Raw genomic sequence first — 19,534 nt, 5'->3', positions numbered from 1 at the left:
CTTGCTATCTGTCAGCGATTCATATCCCAAGGGTGGACACTTGGGAAACAGATTTTCTGAGTAGACAGACTTTTCATTTGGGAGAGTGGGAACTCCATCCAGGAGTATTCTCCAACTTGATTTTCAAATGGGGTTGGCTGGAGTTGGATCTCATGGCATCTTGTCAGAATGCCAGGCTTTTGGGATACGGGTCCAGGTCCAGGGCCCCCAGTCTGAACTGATAGCTGCCTTCGCAGTTCTTTGGTCCTTCAGCCTAGAATATCTATTTAGACTTCCTGCATCTGAGATCGAGCTTCAAGGCTCTTCTGGTCTGGCCTCAGTTGGCTTCGGCCCAGTTTCATTCTTGCTATCTGTCAGCGATTCATATCCCAAGGGTGGACACTTGGGAAACAGATTTTCTTAGTAGACAGACTTTTCATTTGGGAGAGTGGGAACTCCATCCAGGAGTATTCTCCAACTTGATTTTCAAATGGGGTTGGCTGGAGTTGGATCTCATGGCATCTTATCAGAATGCCAGGCTTTTGGGATACAGGTCCAGGTCCAGGGCCCCCAGTCTGAACTGATAGCTGCCTTGGCAGTTCTTTGGTCCTTCAGCCTAGAATATCTATTTCCCCCATTTGCGTTTTCTTTCCCGGGTGATTGTTCAAATCAAATAGGAGAAGGCGTCGGTGATCTTCCTCGCTTCTGCGTGGCCTCGCAGGATTTGGTATGCCTATCTGGTGGACATGTCATCTCTGCAGCCTTGGACACTTCCGTTGAGGGTCCCTTCTTTCACCCAAATCTAGTTTTTCTGAAGCTGATTACTTGGAGATTGGACGCTTGATCCTATACAAGCGAGGTTTCTCTGATTCAGTCATAGATACCTTAATTCAGGCATGTAAGCCTGTAACTAGGAAGATTTACCATAAGATAGGGCATAAATATCTTTATTGGTGTGAATCTGTGGGTTACTCATGGAGTACAGTTAGGATTCCCAGGATTTTGTTCTTTCTAGAAAAAAGACTTGGAGAAGGGTTTATTAGCGAGTTCCCTAAAGGGTTAGATTGCTGCCTTTTCTATTTTGTTACACAAGCATCTGGCAGATGTCCCAGATGTTCAATCCTTTTGTCAGGCTCTAATTAGAGTCAGGCCTGTGTTTACACCAATTGCTCCTCCATGGAGTTTGAATTTAGATTTTAAAGCTTTTCAAGGGGTTCTGTTGAACCTATGCATTCCATAGATATTAAGTTGTTATCTTGGGAAGTTTTCTTTCTTGTTGCCATTTCTTCTACTCGAAGAGTGTCTGAGCTTTTGGCATTACAATATAATTCGCCTTACCTTATTTTTCATTCGGATAAGGTGGTGTTATGTACTAAACTTGGTTTTCTTCCTAAGGTTGTTTCAGACAAGAACATTAATTAGGAGATTGTTGTTCCTTCCTTGTGTCCTAATCTTTCTTCTCAGAAGGAATGTCTTCTGCACATTTTGGACGTAGTCCGTGTTTTAAATTTTTTATTTACAAGCGACTAAGGACTATCGTCTTCTCTGTTTGACATTTTTTCTAGAGAACGTAAGGGTCAGAAAGCTACGGCTCCCTCTTTCCTTTTGGTTGAGGAGTATCATCCATTTTTGCATATGAGATTGCTGGACAGCAGCCTCCTGAAAGAGTTACGGCTCATTCCACCAGAGCTGTTTCCTCATGGACATTCAAAAATAATGCTTCAGTTGAGCAGATTTGCAAGGCTGCTCGTTGGTCTTCTCTTCAAACTTTTTCTGAAATTTACAAATTTGATATCTTTGCTTTGGCTGAGACTGTTTTTTGGGAGAAAGGTTCTTCAAGCAGTGGTGCCTTCCGTTTAGGTTCCCTGTCTTGTCCCTCCCTTTTCATCTGGGTACTCTAGCTTTGGTATTGTATCCCACAAGTAAGGATGAAATCCGTGGACTCATTGTGTCTTTAAAAAGAAAAGAAAATGAATGCTTACCTGATAAATTTGTTTCTTTTTAGACACGATGAGTTCACGGCCTGCCCTGTTCTATGAGACAGGTTATTAATTTTTGTAAACTTCAGACACCTCTGCACCTTGGCTTTTCCTTTCTCTTCCTAACTTCGGTCGAATGACTGGAGTGGGAGGGAAGGGAGGGGCTATATATATACAGCTCTGCTGTGGTGCTCTTTGCCTCCTCCTGCTGACCAGGAGGCGTAATCCCACAAGTAAGGATGAAATCCGTGGACTCATCGTGTCTAAAAAGAAACAAATTTATCAGGTAAGCATACATTTTCTTTTCAAAATGCTAATTTAATTTAGAAGCTGCAAAACTCTGCACAACATGAATAGTTATATAATTTGCTATGATTTCAAATGTGTTTATTGATAACAACCTAAAAAGTAGTTTCATGAATGTTCTTGCCATCTTTATTAAAATAAAATATACATACTGTATATAATTTGTAAAAGCTTTGTTTTGTCATTTTACAAACATACATACAACTGTATCTATGCATTTGTTATAAGGTTTCTTATATATTATTGTTCATGTTTGCAGCAGGAAAAGACAATGACCACTGAGGGACAGTTAAAGGGATATGAAACTCAAAAAAATTATTTTGTGATTCAGACAGATTACAATTTAAAACAAGTTTCCAAATTCGCTTTATTCCCATGATATTCTTTGTTGAAGAGATAGCTAGGTAGGCATCTGGAACACTATATGGCAGGAAATAGTGCTGTCATCTAGTGCTCTTGCAAATGGATAACATTCTTGCAAAACTGCTGCCATAAAGTGCTCCAGAAATTGTCCAGCTCCTAAGCATATGTCCCTGCTTTTCAACAAAAGATACCAAGAGAATGATGAAACATTGATAATAAACATAAATGAGAAAAATTGTTTTAAATTGCATGAACCATCTGAATCGTGAAAGAAACTATTGGATTTCATAATCCTCTTAAAGTGACATTCCAGCCAGAGTGAAAGTGAATTTTGCAATATACATGTATAATCAAAAAATGTATCAATTAAAAGCTATAGCTGTTTCAAGAGTCTACTAGCATTTTAACCCCTTAATGACCACAGCACTTTTCCATTTTCTGTCCATTTGGGACCAAGGCTATTTTTACATTTTTGCAGTGTTTGTGTTTAGCTGTAATTTTCCTCTTACTCTTTTACTGTACCCACACATATTATATACCGTTTTTCTCGCCATTAAATGGACTTTCTAAAGATACCATTATTTTCATCATATCTTATCATTTACTATAAAAGAAAATATAAAATATGAGGAAAAAATGGAAAAAAACACACTTTTTCTAACTTTGTCCCCCAAAATCTGTTACATATCTACAACCACCAAAAAACACCCATGCTAAATAATTTCTAAATTTTGTCCAGAGTTTAGAAATACCCAATGTTTGCACGTTCTTTGCTTTTTTTTGCAAGTTATAGGGCAATAAATATAAGTAGCACTTTGCTATTTCCAAACCACTTTTTTTCAAAATGAGCGCTAGTTACATTGGAACCCTGATATCTGTAAGGAATACCTGAATATCCCTTGACATGTATATATTTTTTTTTAGAAGACATCCCAAAGTATTGATCTAGGCCCATTTTGGTATATTTCATGCCACCATTTCACCGCCAAATGCGATCAAATAAAAAAAATTGTTCACTTTTTCACAAATTTTTTCACAAACTTTAGGATTCTCACTGAAATTATTTACAAACAGCTTGTGCAATTATGGCATAAATGGTTGTAAATTTTTCTCTGGAATCCCCTTTGTTCAGAAATAGCAGACATATATGGCTTTGACGTTGCTTTTTGGTAATTAGAAGGCCGCTAAATGCCACTGCGCACCATGCATGTATTATGCACAGCAGGGAAGGGGTTAATAAGGGAGCATGTAGGGAGCTTTTTGGGGTAATTTTAGCTTTAGTGTAGTGTAGTAGACAACCCAAAGTATTGATCTACGCCCATTTTGGTATATTTCATGCCACCATTTCACCGCCAAATGCGATCAAATAAAGAAAAACGTTAAATTTTTCAAAATTTTAGATTTCTCACTGAAATCATTTACAAACATTTTGTGCAATTATGGCACAAATGGTTGTAAATGCTTCTCTGGGGTCTCCTTTGTTCAAAAATAGCAGACATATATGGATTTGGTGTTGCTTTTTGGTAATTAGAAGGCCGCTAAATGCCACTGCGCACAACACGTGAATTATGCCCAGCAATGAAGGGGTTAATTAGGTAGCTTGTATGGAGTTTGCAGGGTTAATTTTAGCTTTAGTGTAGAGATCAGCTTCCCACCTGACACATCAGACCCCCTGATCCCTCCCAAAGAGCTCTCTTTCCTCCCCCACCCCAAAAATTGTCCCCGCCATCTTAAGTACTGGCAGAAAGTCTGCCAGTACTAAAATAAAAGGTATCCTTTTTTTTATATATAGCATATTTACATATGCTGCTGTGTAAGATTCCCCCCTTAGCCCCCAACCTCCCTGATCCCCCCCCAATACAGCTCTCTAACCCTCCCCCTCTGCCTTATTGGGGGCCATCTTGGGTACTGGCAGCTGTCTGCCAGTACCCAGTTTGCATGTAAAAATGTCTATTTTTTTTTTATTTTTGTTTTTTCTGCAGTGTAGCTTCCCCCCCCCCCAAGACTAATCCCCCACCCCCTCCCAGATCCCTTAGATTACTTTATTCAGGGATTTTATCCCTCCTTTCTCCCCATAATAAAAAAACCCTTTCTGTAGTGTAAGTGGTTCCCACCCGCTCCCTCCCCGTGCACGCGCCCGCCCACCACCCCCCGTGCACGCGGCGCGCGTCCGTGCGCGCCCCCGGCGATACCGCCCCCGATCCCGCCCCCCTCTTTTACCAAGAAGCCATCGATGGCCGCCCACCCACCTCCCACTTCAGCTCCCACCCACCAACGAATGCGGCCATCGATGTCCGGTGCAGAGAGGGCCACAGAGTGGCTCTCTCTGCACCGGAGGGGTAAAAAATGTTATTGCAGGATGCCTCAATATCGAGGCATCCTGCAATAACCGGAAAACAGCTGGAAGTGATCAGGATCGCTTCCAGCTGCTTTCCACACTGAGGACGTGCAGGGTACGTTCTCAGGCATTAACTGCCTTTTTTCTGAGGACGTACCCTGCACGTCCTCAGTCGTTAAGGGGTTAAATACACTTGCTCAGACACTAAGATGTTTTTAAGATGATTTTACTGTCTGTTAATGACTCCATTTGCATCATTGCTTGCTTGTTACTATCCCCCACTTGATCTTAGAGCAGCTATGGAATTTAACCCCTTAACGACCAAGGACGTACGCCACACGTCCTCTAAAAAAATACACTTAATGACCGAGGACGTGTGGCGTACGTCCTTGGTCTGGAAAGCAGCTGGAAGCGATCCTGCTCGCTTCCAGCTGCTTTCCGGTTATTGCAGTGATGCCTCAACATCGAGGCATCCTGCAATAACCCCCCTTGGCCATCCGATGCAGAGAGAGCCACTCTGTGGCCCTCTCTGTACCGGACATCGATGGCCGGTTTCGTTGGTGGGTGGGAGCCAGTCTGGGAGGCGGGTGGGCGGCCATCGATGGGCTGTATCATGTGGAGGGGGGCGGGATCGTGGGCGGGAACGCCGGGCACGCGCGCGGGCGCGCGCGCGTGCACAAGGGTGCGCGCGCGGGCGCGCGCAGGGGTAGGAAGCGGGTGGGAACCGCTACACTACAGAAAAGTGATGGGATTAAAGTGGCAGTGATTGCCAAATTTATTTACATATATGTGAATCTAAGAGATCTGGGAGGGGTGGTGGGTTGGTCTTTTGGGGGGGGGGGGCAAGCTACACTACAGAAAATCATTAAAAAAATAAAAATAAAAACATATTTTACTATAAACTGGGTACTGGCAGACAGCTGCCAGTACCAAAGATGGCTACTAATAAGTTAGAGGGGGATGGGTAAAGAGCTGTTTGGGGGGTATCAGGGAGGTTGGTGGCTAAGGGGGGATCCTCCAGAGCAGCATATGTAAGTATGCCTTTTTTTTTTATTTATTTTTTATCAAGGATAGCTTTTTTTTTAGTACTGGCAGACTTTCTGCCAGTACTTAACATGGCGGGGACAATTGTGGGGTGGGGGAGGGAAGAGAGCTGTTTGGGAGGGATCAGGGGGTGTAATGTGTCAGGTGGGAGGCTGATCTCTACACTAAAGCTAAAATTAACCCTGCAAGCTCCCTACATGCTACCTAATTAACCCCTTCACTGCTAGCCATAATACACATGTGATGCGCAGCGGCATTTAGCGGCCTTCTAATTACCAAAAAGCAACGCCAAAGCCATGTATGTCTGCTATTTCTCAACAAAGGGGATCCTAGAGAAGCATTTACAACCATTTGTGCCATAATTGCACAAGCTGTTTGTAAATGATTTCAGTGAGAAACCTAAAATTGTGAAAAATTTTACTTTTTTTTTTTATTTAATCGCATTTGGCGTTGAAATGGTGGCATGAAATATACCAAAATGGGCCTAGATCAATACTTAGGGTTGTCTACTACACTACAATAAAGCTAAAATTAACCCTACAAGCTCCCTACATGCTCCCTAATTAACCCCTTCATTGCTGGGCATAATACACGTGTGGTGCGCAGTGGCATTTAGCGGCCTTCTAATTACCAAAAAGCAACACCAAATCCATATATGTCTGCTATTTATGAAAAAAGGGATTCCAGAGAAGCATTTACAACCATTTGTGTCATAATTGCACGAGCTGTTTGTAAATAAATTCAGTGAGAAACCTAAAGTTTGTAACAAAATGTGTGAAAAAGTGAACAATTTTTTTTATTTGATCGCATTTGGCGGTGAAATGGTGGCATGAAATATACCAAAATGGGCCTAGATCAATACTTTGGGATGTCTTCTAAAAAAAAATATATACATGTCAAGGGATATTCAGGGATTCCTGGAAGATATCAGTGTTCCAATGTAACTAGCGCTAAGTTTGAAAAAAAGTGGTTTGGAAATAGCAAAGTGCTTCTTGTATTTATTGCCCTATAACTTACAAAAAAAGCAAAGAACATGTAAACATTGGGTATTTCTAAACTCAGGACAAAATTTGGAAACTATTTAGCATGGGTGTTTTTTGGTGGTTGTAGATGTGTAACAGGTTTTGGGGGTCAAAGTTAGAAAAAGTGTGTTTTTTTCCATTTTTTCCTCATATTTTATATTTTTTTTATAGTAAATTATAAGATATGATGAAAATAATGGTATCTTTAGAAAGTCCATTTAATGGCGAGAAAAACGGTATATAATATGTGTGGGTACAGTAAATGAGTAAGAGGAAAATTACAGCTAAACACAAACACCACAGAAATGTAAAAATAGCCTTGGTCCCAAACGGACAGAAAATGGAAAAGTGCTCTGGTCACTAAGGGGTTAAAGGACACCGAACCCAAACTTTTTCTTTCATGATTCAGATAGAGCATGCAATTTTAAGCAACTTTCTAATTTACTCCTATTATCAATTTTTCTTCGTTCTCTCGCTAACTTTATTTGAAGAAGAAGGCATCTAAGCTAAGGAGCCAGGCAATTTTTGGTTCAGACCCTGCACAGCACTTGTTTATTGGTGGGTGAATTTATCCACCAAACGGCAAGAACAACCCAGGTTGTTCACCAAAAATGGGCCAGCATCTAAACTTACATTCTTGCTTTTCAAATAAAGATTCCAAGAGAATGAAGAAAATTTGATAATAGCAGTAAATTAGAAAGTTGCTTAAAGGGACACTCAATCAAAATTAAACTGTCATGATTCAGATAGAGCATGCCATTTTAAACAACTTTCCAATTTACTTTCATTAACTAAATGTGCACAGTCTTTTTATATTTAAACTTTTTGAGTCACCATCTACTACTGAGCATGTGCAGGAATAAGTGTATGCATTTGTGATTGGCTGATGGCTGTCGCATGGTACAGGAGGAGTGGAAAAAGACAAATTTTAAAATTGTCAGAAAAAAAAAATCTACTACTCATGTGAAGTTCAGACTAAGTGCTATTGCATTGTCTTGTTATCTTGCATTTGTTGATTATGCAAATCTACTGTGTTGACTGGTCCTTTAAAATTGCATGCTCTATTTGAATCACAAAATAAAAAATTTGGGTTCAGTGTCCCTTTAAATTTTAACAGTGCAATGAGAATATATAGCTATGGTTCACATGCACGTGCAGAGAAAAATACGAACACTAAAACTGTTAACTTTTACTAGAAACATGTTTGACAATACAGTTACAAAACCCTTTATCCAAACTTCTTGGGACCAGAAAAGGTTTGGATTTTGGAATAGTTGCTTATTTAGATCTGTACAATGGTACTAGGAATTGGGACCTAGTTTCAACAATTTCATGTCATTTAGTCAATATGTCCATGTCATAATAAAGCTTGTAAATTTTGAATACATTTGTATACATATTACTCTTAAAAAAAAAAATATTATTGAAAGTCTGGATTTCAGAATGTGGGATTTAGAATTCTGAATTTGGGGATTTTTATATTTAAATTGTAAATGTTTGTATTCAATCTATGCACATATCCATTTTGACCAGAATGTCCCTCTTTTATAGACACACAAAACATTTTTAACAACTTTCTTTTGCAAGATGTACCGAGTCCACGGATTCATCCTAACTTGTGGGATATTGTCCTTCCTGACAGGAAGTAGCAAAGAGAGCACCACAACAGAGCTGTCTATATAGCTCCCCCTTAACTCCACCCCCCAGTCATTCTCTTTGCTAACTCTAAGCAGGAAGAGTAAAGAGAAGAGGTGTTAAACTGTTAGTTTTATTTTATCTTCAATCAAGTGTTTGTTATTTTTAAATGCTACCGGTGTTGTACTATTTACTCTCAGGCAGGACATAGATTAAGATTTCTGCCTGGAGGATGATGATCTTAGCATTTGTAACTAAGGTCCACTGCTGTTCCCACATGAGCTGAGGAGTACAGGAAAACTTCAGTGTGAGGAACGGTTTCTTGCTATACAGCAATGAGGTATGTTCAGTCATATTTTCTGCAGAGACTGTGTTAACTCAGAAAGGCTGACAGTGTCCCCATTAGGGGAAGGGGAATCAGTAATCCTAGTGTTATCAGAGGTTTTTACTAGCTTGCATAAAGGGTTAATTTTTTTGTGGGCACTCAGTTTATGTGAATTTGGGACAAATGTTTTTGAGTCTGGGAGTAACGTTTTCTCTTATATGGGACATTTGCTTGAGGGTTCTTTGGGGTTGTTTATAACCCACATGGCTTTCAGGCAGGGTTTTTTAGTTTTGTGTAGGCCCCAGCAACATCGAGTGAGGTGGGCGGGGCCTACATTTACAAGCAGCAAGCAACTTCTCCTGAGGTCCTGAGAGTCTTCTGAGGGACTAATTGAAGCTTTAAACCCCATATTATCGCTTCCTAAGGGCAGGTAGGGCCACAGCAGATCTGTGCCAAGGTGCTTTAGGGGGTTTTAACACTTATCAATCCGTTTTTTTTCATTTGGGGGTCTATTGCTTTTTTACTTGAGGTGCAATCCTTCTAAAGCTTAGTGGGTACACTGTTAAAATTTCGGAATTTTTGAAGCAATTGTTTTGCAGTTTGTGTATGCCTTTTTTTCTCTTAAAGGTACAGTACCGTTTTTGCAAATTGTGTTTTTTTCATTAAATAAAGTGTTTTCCAAGCTTGCTTGCTTCATTACTAGCCTGTTAAACATGTCTGACACTGAGGAAACTCATTGTTCAATTTGTTTAGAAGCCATTGTGGAACCCCCTCTAAGAATGTGTCCCAATTGTACTGATATGTCTATAAATTGCAAACAGCATATTTTGACTTATAAGAATTTGGCATTAAATGATTCTCAGACAGAAGTAAATCAGGTTTCGCCATTTAGTTCTCCCCAAGTGTCACAACCAGTTACGCCCGCACAAGCGACTCCAAGTACTTCTAGTGCGTCTAATTCTTTCACCTTGCAAGATATGGCTTCAGTTATGAATACTACCCTCACAGAGGTTTTATCTAAACTGCCAGGGTTGCAAGGGAAGCGCAGTAGCTTTGGCTTAAGAACAAATGCTGAGCCTTCTGACGCTTTAGTAGCCATATCCGATATTCCCTCACAATGTTCTGAGGTAGGGATGAGGGATTTGCTGTCTGAGGGAAAGATTTCTGATTCAGGAAAGATGTTCCCTCAGACAGATTCAGATATGACGGCATTTAAATTTAAGCTAGAGCACCTCCGTTTATTGCTCAGGGAGGTTTTAGCTACTCTGGATGATTGTGACCCTATTGTCGTTCCAGAGAAATTGTGTAAAATGGACAAATATTTAGAGGTTCCTGTTTACACTGATGTTTTTCCGGTCCCTAAGAGGATTTCGGACATTGTTACTAAGGAGTGGGATAGACCAGGTATTCCGTTCGCTCCCCCTCCTGTCTTTAAGAAAATGTTCCCCATTTCTGACACCATAAAGGACTCATGGCAGATGGTCCCTAAGGTGGAGGGAGCTATTTCTACTCTGGCTAAGCGTACAACTATACCTATTGAAGACAGTTGTGCTTTCATTGATCCTATGGATAAAAAGTTAGAGGGTCTCCTAAAGAAAATTTTTGTTCATCAGGGTTTTCTTCTTCAACCTATAGCGTGCATTGTTCCGGTAACTACTGCAGCTGCTTTTTGGTTTGAGGCTCTAGAAGAGGCTCTCCAGATGGAGACCCCACTAGATGATATTTTGGACAGAATTAAGGCCCTTAAGTTGGCTAATTCTTTTATTACAGACGCCGCTTTTCATCTTGCTAAGTTAGCGGCAAAGAATTCAGGTTTTGCCATTTTAGCGCGAAGGGCGTTATGGCTTAAGTCCTGGTCAGCTGATGTGTCATCTAAATCTAAGCTTTTGACCATCCCTTTCAAAGGTAAGACCCTATTCGGGCCTGCACTGAAAGAGATAATTTCAGACATCACTGGAGGGAAGGGTCATGCCCTCCCTCAAGATAAGTCAAATAAGACAAGGACCAAACAAAATAATTTTTGTTCCTTTCGAAACTTCAAGGGTGGTCCCGCTTCCTCTTCCCCTGCTGAAATGCAAGAGGGGAACTTTGTTCAATCCAAGCCAACCTGGAGACCTAACCAGGCTTGGAACAAGGGTAAACAGGCCAAAAAGCCTGCTGCTGCCACTAAGACAGCATGAAGGGGTAGCCCCCGATCCGGGACCGGATCAAGTAGGGGGCAGACTTTCTCTCTTTGCTCAGGCCTGGGCAAGAGACGTTCAGGACTCCTGGGCCGTAGAAATTGTAACCCAGGGGTATTTCCTAGATTTCAAAGATTCTCCTCCAAGGGGGAGGTTCCATCTTTCTCAATTGTCTGTAAACCAGACAAAAAGAGAGGCGTTCTTACGCTGTGTAGAAGGCCTTTTTACCATGGGAGTGATCTGCCCAGTTCCGAAAACAGAACAGGGGCAAGGTTTCTACTCCAATCTGTTTGTGGTTCCCAAAAAAGAGGGAACCTTCAGACCAATTCTAGATCTCAAGACCCTAAACCAATTCCTAAGAGTTCCATCCTTCAAGATGGAGACCATTCGGACTATTTTACCAATGATCCAGGAGGGTCAATATATGACTACAGTGGATCTAAAGGATGCGTATCTACACATTCCTATCCACAAAGATCATCATCAGTTCCTCAGGTTTGCCTTTCTGGACCGGCATTACCAGTTTGTGGCTCTTCCCTTCGGGTTGGCCATGGTGCCAAGAATCTTCACAAAGGTGCTAGGGTCCCTTCTGGCGGTCCTAAGGCCGAGGGGCATAGCAGTGGCGCCTTATCTAGACGACATCTTAATTCAAGCATCGACTTTCCAACTTGCCAAGTCTCACACGGACTTAGTGTTGGCCTTTCTAAGATCTCATGGGTGGAAGGTGAACGTGAAAAAGAGTTCTCTTATTCCTCTCACAAGAGTTCCATTCCTGGGAACTCTGATAGATTCGGTGGGCATGAAAATATTTCTGATGGAGGTCAGGAAATCAAAGATTTTAACCACCTGCCGAGCTCTTCATTCCATTCCTCGGCCGTCAGTGGCTCAGTGTATGGAGGTAATCGGACTTATGGTAGCGGCAATAGACATAGTTCCGTTTGCTCGCTTGCATCTCAGACCACTGCAACTATGCATGCTCAAACAGTGGAATGGGGATTATGCAGATTTATCTCCTCTGATAAATCTGGATCAAGAGACCAGAGACTCTCTTTGGTGGTTGTCGCAGGATCACCTGTCCAGGGGAATGTGTTTCCGCAGGCCAGCGTGGGTTATTGTGACGACGGACGCCAGCCTACTGGGCTGGGGTGCAGTCTGGAATTCCCTGAAAGCACAGGGTTTGTGGACTCAGGAGGAGGCCCTCCTACCGATAAATATTCTGGAATTAAGAGCGATAATGAATGCTCTTCAGGCGTGGCCTCAGCTGGCTTCGGACGGATTCATCAGGTTTCAGTCGGACAACATCACGACTGTAGCTTATATCAATCATCAGGGGGGAACAAGGAGTTCCTTGGCGATGATAGAAGTTTCCAGGATAATCCGATGGGCAGAGACTCACTCTTGCCATCTATCAGCGATCTATATCCCAGGGGTGGAGAACTGGGAGGCAGATTTTCTAAGTCGTCAGACTTTTCATCCGGGGGAGTGGGAGCTCCATCCGGAGGTGTTTGCTCAACTGGTTCAGCTATGGGGCACACCAGAATTGTATCTGATGGCGTCTCGTCAGAACGCCAAACTTCCTTGTTACGGATCCAGGTCAAGGGATCTTCAGGCAGTACTGATAGATGCTCTAGCAGTACCCTGGTCGTTCAACCTGGCTTATGTGTTTCCATCATTCCCTCTCCTTCCGCATTTGATTGCCAGAATCAAACAGGAGAGAGCTTTGGTGATTTTGATAGCACCTGCGTGGCCACGCAGCACTTGGTATGCAGACCTGGTGGACATGTCATCTCTGCCACCATGGACTCTGCCACTGAGACGAGACCTTTTGATTCAAGGTCCATTCAAGCATCCAAATCTAATTTCTCTGCAACTGACTGCTTGAAGATAAAACGCTTGATTTTATCAAAGCGGGGTTTCTCTGAGTCGGTCATAGATACCTTGATTCAGGCTTGAAAGCCTGTCACCAGGAAGATCTATCATAAGATATCGCGTAAATATCTTTTTTGGTGTGAATCCAAAGGCTACTCATGGAGTAAGATCAGGATTCCTAGGATTTTGTCTTTTCTCCAAGAAGGATTGGAGAAAGGATTGTCCGCTAGTTCCTTAAAGGGACAGATATCTGCTTTGTCTATTCTGTTGCACAACCGTCTGGCAGATGTCCCAGACGTTCGGGCTTTTTGTCAGGCTTTAGTTAGAATTAAGCCTGTGTTTAAACCTGTTGCTCCGCCATGGAGTCTCAATTTAGTTCTTAAAGTTCTTCAGGGGGGTTCCGTTTGAACCCATGCATTCCATAGATATTAATCTTCTATCTTGGAAAGTTCTGTTTCTAGTTGCTATCTCTTCAGCTCGAAGAGTTTTTGAACTATCTGCATTACAATGTGACTCGCCTTATCTTGTTTTCCATGCTGATAAGGTGGTTTTGCGTACCAAACCTGGGTTCCTCCCTAAGGTTGTTTCTAACCGGAATATCAATCGGGAAATTGTTGTTCCTTCTCTGTGTCCTAATCCTTCTTCTAAGAAGGACCGTCTGTTGCACAACCTGGACGTGGTTTGTGCCTTAAAGTTTTATTTGCAGGCAACCAAAGATTTTCGCCAATCATCTTCTTTGTTTTTTGTCTATGCTGGAGAGCGTAGAGGTCAAAAGGCTACGGCTACCTCTCTTTCCTTTTGGCTGAAAAGCATCATCCGTTTGGCTTATGAGACTGCTGGACAGCAGCCTCCTGAAAGAATTACAGCTCACTCCACTAGAGCGGTGGCTTCCACATGGGCTTTTAAAAATGATGCTTCTGTTGAACAGATTTGTAAGGCTGCAACTTGGTCTTCGCTTCATACCTTTTCCAAATTTTCCAAATTTGATACTTTTGCTTCTTCGGAGGCTATTTTGGGGGGAGAGGTTTTGCAAGCAGTGGTGCCTTCCGTTTAGGTTCCTGTCTTGTCCCTCCCTTCATCTGTGTCTTAAAGCTTTGGTATTGGTATCCCACAAGTTAGGATGAATCCGTGGACTCGGTACATCTTGCAAAATAAAACAGAATTTATGCTTACCTGATAAATTTCTTTCTTTTGCGATGTACCTAGTCCACGCCCGCCCTGTCTATTCAAGACAGATAGTAGTATTTTTTTTATGTAAACTTCAGTCACCTCTGCACCTTATAGTTTCTCCTTTTCTTCCTTGGCCTTCGGTCGAATGACTGGGGGGTGGAGTTAAGGGGGGAGCTATATAGACAGCTCTGCTGTGGTGCTCTCTTTGCTACTTCCTGTCAGGAAGGACAATATCCCACAAGTTAGGATAAATCCGTGGCCTTGGTACATCGCAAAAGAGAGAAATTTATCAGGTAAGCATAAAATCTGTTTTTTGATGAACATGGATCAGAAAGAGCAAACCAAGTTCTGTAAAGAGAAGTCATGTGCCCGCAGTCCGCGATGTGCATGATGAGCATAGCTCATTATGCATATTGAAGCGGTTAATCTTGCCTAGGGGGAGCCAGATATATAACTGGAAATAGATGGTAGTCTCCCCTGAGGAACGATCACATGATCCCTAAAATCTGAGGACTATACTTCTTCATTTACAGCTATATTAGCAGCAGACTGAAGATGCCTCTCTAATATTTTTAGGGGTGAACTTCTATCTTTTATGAAGATGTTGTTATGCTTTGCAAATATATTTACAATGCACAGGGGGCTGTACAAATTGTGCATTTAAGTTAGTGTTACTTCTGCTATAACCATTGTAATATACTACTGTATATTCATACCTCCATTTTGCTCTCTTTACGTTAATAGGTACGTTGACTGCAGTTGAAAGCTTTTTGTCTTTCAAATCGGGACCAGAGGTTAGTTTATATATTTTGATTCTTGTTTACTTTAGTGTAGCAATGTATCTAACCAGTTAATAATTTTAATTGACAAGCACTAGAAGTTTGACACATGCAGTTAGTCACAAATACTAGTCAAGGTTACATTTTGGGTTTACATCATTTCACTGGAATTAAAGGGACAGTAAAGTCATAATAATTATTTAATTTGCTTCCTTCTCGTATTATACTTTTGTTGAAGGGCTTATATAGGTAAGCTCAGGAGCAGCAAAGCACCTGGGTGCTAGCAGCTGATTGGTGGCTGCATGTATATACCTATTGTCATTGGCTCTGCTGCTCCTTCAACAATTGATACTAAGAGAAGGAAGCAAATTTGATAATAGAAGCAAACTGGAAAGTTGTTTAATATTGTATATTCTACTTACATCATGAAAGAAACATTTTGTCAGAATCAAAAACTGTACATCACACTTAGAGCTCCTATCTAACTTAAAGGGATACTAAACACACTTCTTTCATGAGTCAGAGCATGCAAGTTTAAGCAACTTTATAATTTACTCCTATTCATTTTCTTCGTTCTCTTGGTATCTTTATTTTAAAAAGCAGGAATGTAACTCTCAAAAAGCCAGCCCATTTTTGGTTCAGCGCCTGGGTTGAGCTTGCTGATTGGTGGCTAAACTTAGACCACAATCAGCAAGCGCTATCCAGGCTGCTGAAACAAAAATGGGCTGGCTCCTTAGCTTAGATTCCTGCTTTTTAAACTAAAGATAACAAGCTCATGAAGAAAAATTGACAATAGGAGTAAATTAGAGCATGCAATTTTAAAGGGACATGAAACCCAATTTTTTTCTTCCATGATTTAGAAAGAGCATACAGTTATAAACAACTTTCTAATTTGCTTCATTCTCTTGATATTCTTTGCTGAAAAGCATATCTAGATATGCTTAGTAGCTGCTCATTGGTAGCTGCACATAGATGCCTCTTGTGATTTGCTCACCATGTGCATTGCTATTTCTTAATTAAAGGATATCTAAAGAATGAAGCAAATTAGATAATAGAAGTAAATTGGAATGTTGTTTAAAATTGTATTCTCTACTTTAATCATGAAAAAAAAAATGTGGGTATAGTGTCCCTTTAAGCATCATTCTATCTGAATCATGAAAGAAAAAATGTGGGTTTAGTATCCCTTTAAGGTGTAGAAATGGTTGTCTTGCATAGCCACTCTTGTTTTGTTTGTCAGAGACCCAACATCAGCCCAAATTTGTAAAATATTTTCTTATTTCTATTTTAAAGCAAAACCATCTTTTTGATTCTTTGTTAAATGAAAAGGAACTTTTTTTTTGTACTTTATCCTTTGGCCACTCCTAATGCAGGAATTAAAAAACAAAACAAAAAAACCTAAAGTTTTATGCTTTTTAAGATAGAGCATGCAGTTTTATGGTACTATTCAAATTTACTTTGATATATTTTGTTAAGCTATACCTAGGTCTAAGAGCAGCAGTGCACTACTGGGAGCTAGCTGGTGACTCATGGCTACGCACAAATGACTCACTGGATGCAGTCCCATGTCCCAACTCTGGAACTCACTTTAACTCAGCAAGTTATAGAGCATTGAATTATTGGGCTGCCACATAAGAACATTTTCTTTTTGTATTTGCACACTTTGTTTAACAATACATTTTCAGCTAGGCAATGGCATTACAAAGAAGTGATACCTAGCTGAAAGTGACTTATCAAGAGCCTGTTTATATAGGGTTTTGTATCTTTCTCTCTCTCTCTCTCTTTCTCTTTCTCTTTCTCTCTCTCTCTTTCTCTCTCTCTTTCTCTCTCTCTCTCTCTCTCTCTCTTTCTCTCTCTCTCTCTCTCTCTCTCTCTCTCTTTCTCTCTCTCTCTCTCTCTCTCTCTTTCTTTCTCTCTTTCTCTCTCTCTTTCTCTCTTTCTCTCTCTCTTTCTTTTTTTCTCTTTCTCTTTTTCTCTCTTTCTCTTTTTCTCTCTTTCTCTTTTTCTCTCTTTTAGTAAGTAAAACAAAAAATGTAAAAAAAAACTTCTGAAATATCCCTGACGGTTTCTGTATGTAAAATACAATTGGCATTTTATGATTGTATTCATTTAGAAATGTTCTTGTAAATATTATTTGTTATTTATATGTAAAATCCTAGTTAACTCTCCCTGGAAATTATGTAGGTTACTACATATGTTTTTTTTTTTTTATGTATCTTTTAATAGGGAACCTGCATTCATGATGGAACTTGGCAATCGGCTATTCATGGGATCGCAGATCAGGGCAATCTGAGAAAACTTAGAAAGCAGTTCCCACTCAAACCTGTTCCAATTGTTGGTGCAAAATTGAAAAGAAGGTTAGTACTTTAGTGTGTTTTTTTTTTTTTTTTTTTTTTTTTTTTCTTTCTTTAAAATATCAGTTTTTCAATGGGTCAATATACATAAACTTTTTTTTTTTTTTTTTTTTTTTTTTTTTTTTTTAGAAAGGGATATACGAAGTACTTTTTTCCTAATATATATATATATATATATATATATATATATATATATATATATTTTTTTTTTTACATCAATTACTTAGTAACCCTAAACATCTGCTTGTCTTTCTAGTGGGTTTTATCTGCTTTCTCCTATAGTATACAGGCTAAAACACTGGTTATAATCTAGAACCATCAGTAAAATGAGTTGGGGGGGGGGGGGATAAAATATTTATTGATATAGTAAAAGAACAGATGAATGGTGTTCTGTTAAAATTACTTTTCTTGCAGGGGTGCAGCATTTTACAGCAATGAACTGAAGGAATATGCAATTCCATTCCTTGGAGCAGATGTCGCAGTTGTCAAAAGGACGCAACGATTCTTGCATGAGAATTATCAAGAAACTCCTGTGAGTGGGTTTAAATATCTTATAAATTAAAATATTTTGAAATATTTGGTTAATAAGACTTTATTTTAAAGAAACCCCCCCATAAAATTTCTTATCTTACAGTATTCAATTCTAAAAGACGTTTAATCTAGTCATTGTTGAGATACACAACATTTATACAGAAAATAAACTACTCTTACCCAATACACGTAAACCCCAGTATTTGTGAAGGAATAGTTCTAGGTTACTTGGACGATTCCACTAATTGCGTTTTTGTTTTTCCGTAGGTGCAATATTCTGCATATGTAGCTGTGGGTGGTATAACATCTTTAATCAAATTGATATTTGCTGGAATGCTTTTTTTGCTTTTCACAAAATTTAGCTGTGGACGACAGCTTTTAATGAAAGTAAGTGTTATTCATATGTTATGTCCAATTATTAAAAAAAAAAAAAGTGTGTGTGTGTATATATATATATATATATATAGTAGGGTGAGGGTTTTAGGTAGTTGCGCCACAACAAGAGTAATAGTAGTGTAGTAGTTAAATGCCCTTAGAGGATGTCCAGTGCCTGCTGCTATTAGTGTTGTCTAATTCCTCCTGAATCAGACTAAAATTGTGAGACTTGTGATAGAGAGTGTTTTTTCTAATAGCGCTTGCAGAAGATGTTCCTCACAGGCAAGAAATGGGAGAGAGGAAAACAAAAATGGGAAATTTTCCCAGATGAATGCGGGTAATGAAAGGTGATTAAAAGACAATAATAAATGCTCACCTGTTAGATCACAGGGACCAGCAATCAACGACGAATGGAAATAGATGGTGTGTATAAACACCAAAATCCAAGGATAGGACACAAAACAAATATGTGCCCCAAAGGGATATCAATGTGTATATTGATATCTCCTAATAACAACCGGAGACTGCTTGTGGGAACCTCTAATTCTTACCACACTGTATTTGTGGACAGAGGGTAAAGAGGAAGGAGGTTCCTGTTTATTATAAGCTGATACACAAAAAACATAACATTTTGAAAAATATATATATATATATATATATGCGTGAATAAGAAATAAAACAATTATAATTTATTGATATACTATTAAAAAATATATATATATGTGACTTGTTCTAAAAACATATGTAAAAAAAGGGGAAGTGTATGGAAAAAGGGTAAAAATGGGTAAAATACATAAAACGCTAATAATAATAATAATGTGGTAAATGGGTAGCCACGGAGCGAGTAAGGTGCCGACAAGTGGCAGAAATAACTTACTTTAAAAATAATAAATCTGAGGGAGTGTGCCCAATGTGGGGTTCCAAAAATTTCTGAAAAAGGATGTCAGGAAAAAGTAGTTGAGACCACCAACGCTGCCCGGTGCAGCTCGGTCTCTGTTAGCAATTCGGAATTCCGGAAGTGACGTCACGAACGTGCGTCATGTGCCTTACGCGTTTCGTGAGCGTATCAGCTCACTTCATCAGAGGCTAGTGAATCTAGTCGCATCCTGGGTACTCCTTATATAGCCTCAAGCTATTAAGTACAAAAAAGGGGTGGGTGTATATTGGTCTAATTGATCCGATGTGTATTTTCGGTATATTTTGTGTATATACGCGGTAATTAGGATATCGGATGTCAAAAAACGTGTGCCAGCGCTAATTTTCTTACAAATGAAATGATTAATGTGAT

At 39.9% G+C, this 19,534-nt stretch overlaps 1 protein-coding gene across 1 annotated transcript in view; it reads left to right on the top strand.

Annotated features, from left to right (window-relative positions):
• The window catches only part of LOC128656888 (saccharopine dehydrogenase-like oxidoreductase), a 110,782-nt gene that overhangs the window by 23,445 nt on the left and 67,803 nt on the right, over window positions 1–19,534 (top strand). The window contains exons 5-8 of the mRNA XM_053711053.1: window positions 14,955–15,004; window positions 17,213–17,343; window positions 17,755–17,872; window positions 18,139–18,258. Coding sequence (XP_053567028.1) covers window positions 14,955–15,004; window positions 17,213–17,343; window positions 17,755–17,872; window positions 18,139–18,258 — 419 coding nt within the window. The remainder of the gene's footprint in view (window positions 1–14,954; window positions 15,005–17,212; window positions 17,344–17,754; window positions 17,873–18,138; window positions 18,259–19,534) is intronic.

Source organism: Bombina bombina, chromosome 4 (assembly GCF_027579735.1).
Source record: "Bombina bombina isolate aBomBom1 chromosome 4, aBomBom1.pri, whole genome shotgun sequence".
NCBI classification, from domain to species: Eukaryota; Metazoa; Chordata; class Amphibia; order Anura; family Bombinatoridae; genus Bombina; species Bombina bombina.
Note: the sequence above shows the minus strand (reverse complement) of the source record. Positions and strands in the feature narration are given on the sequence as shown.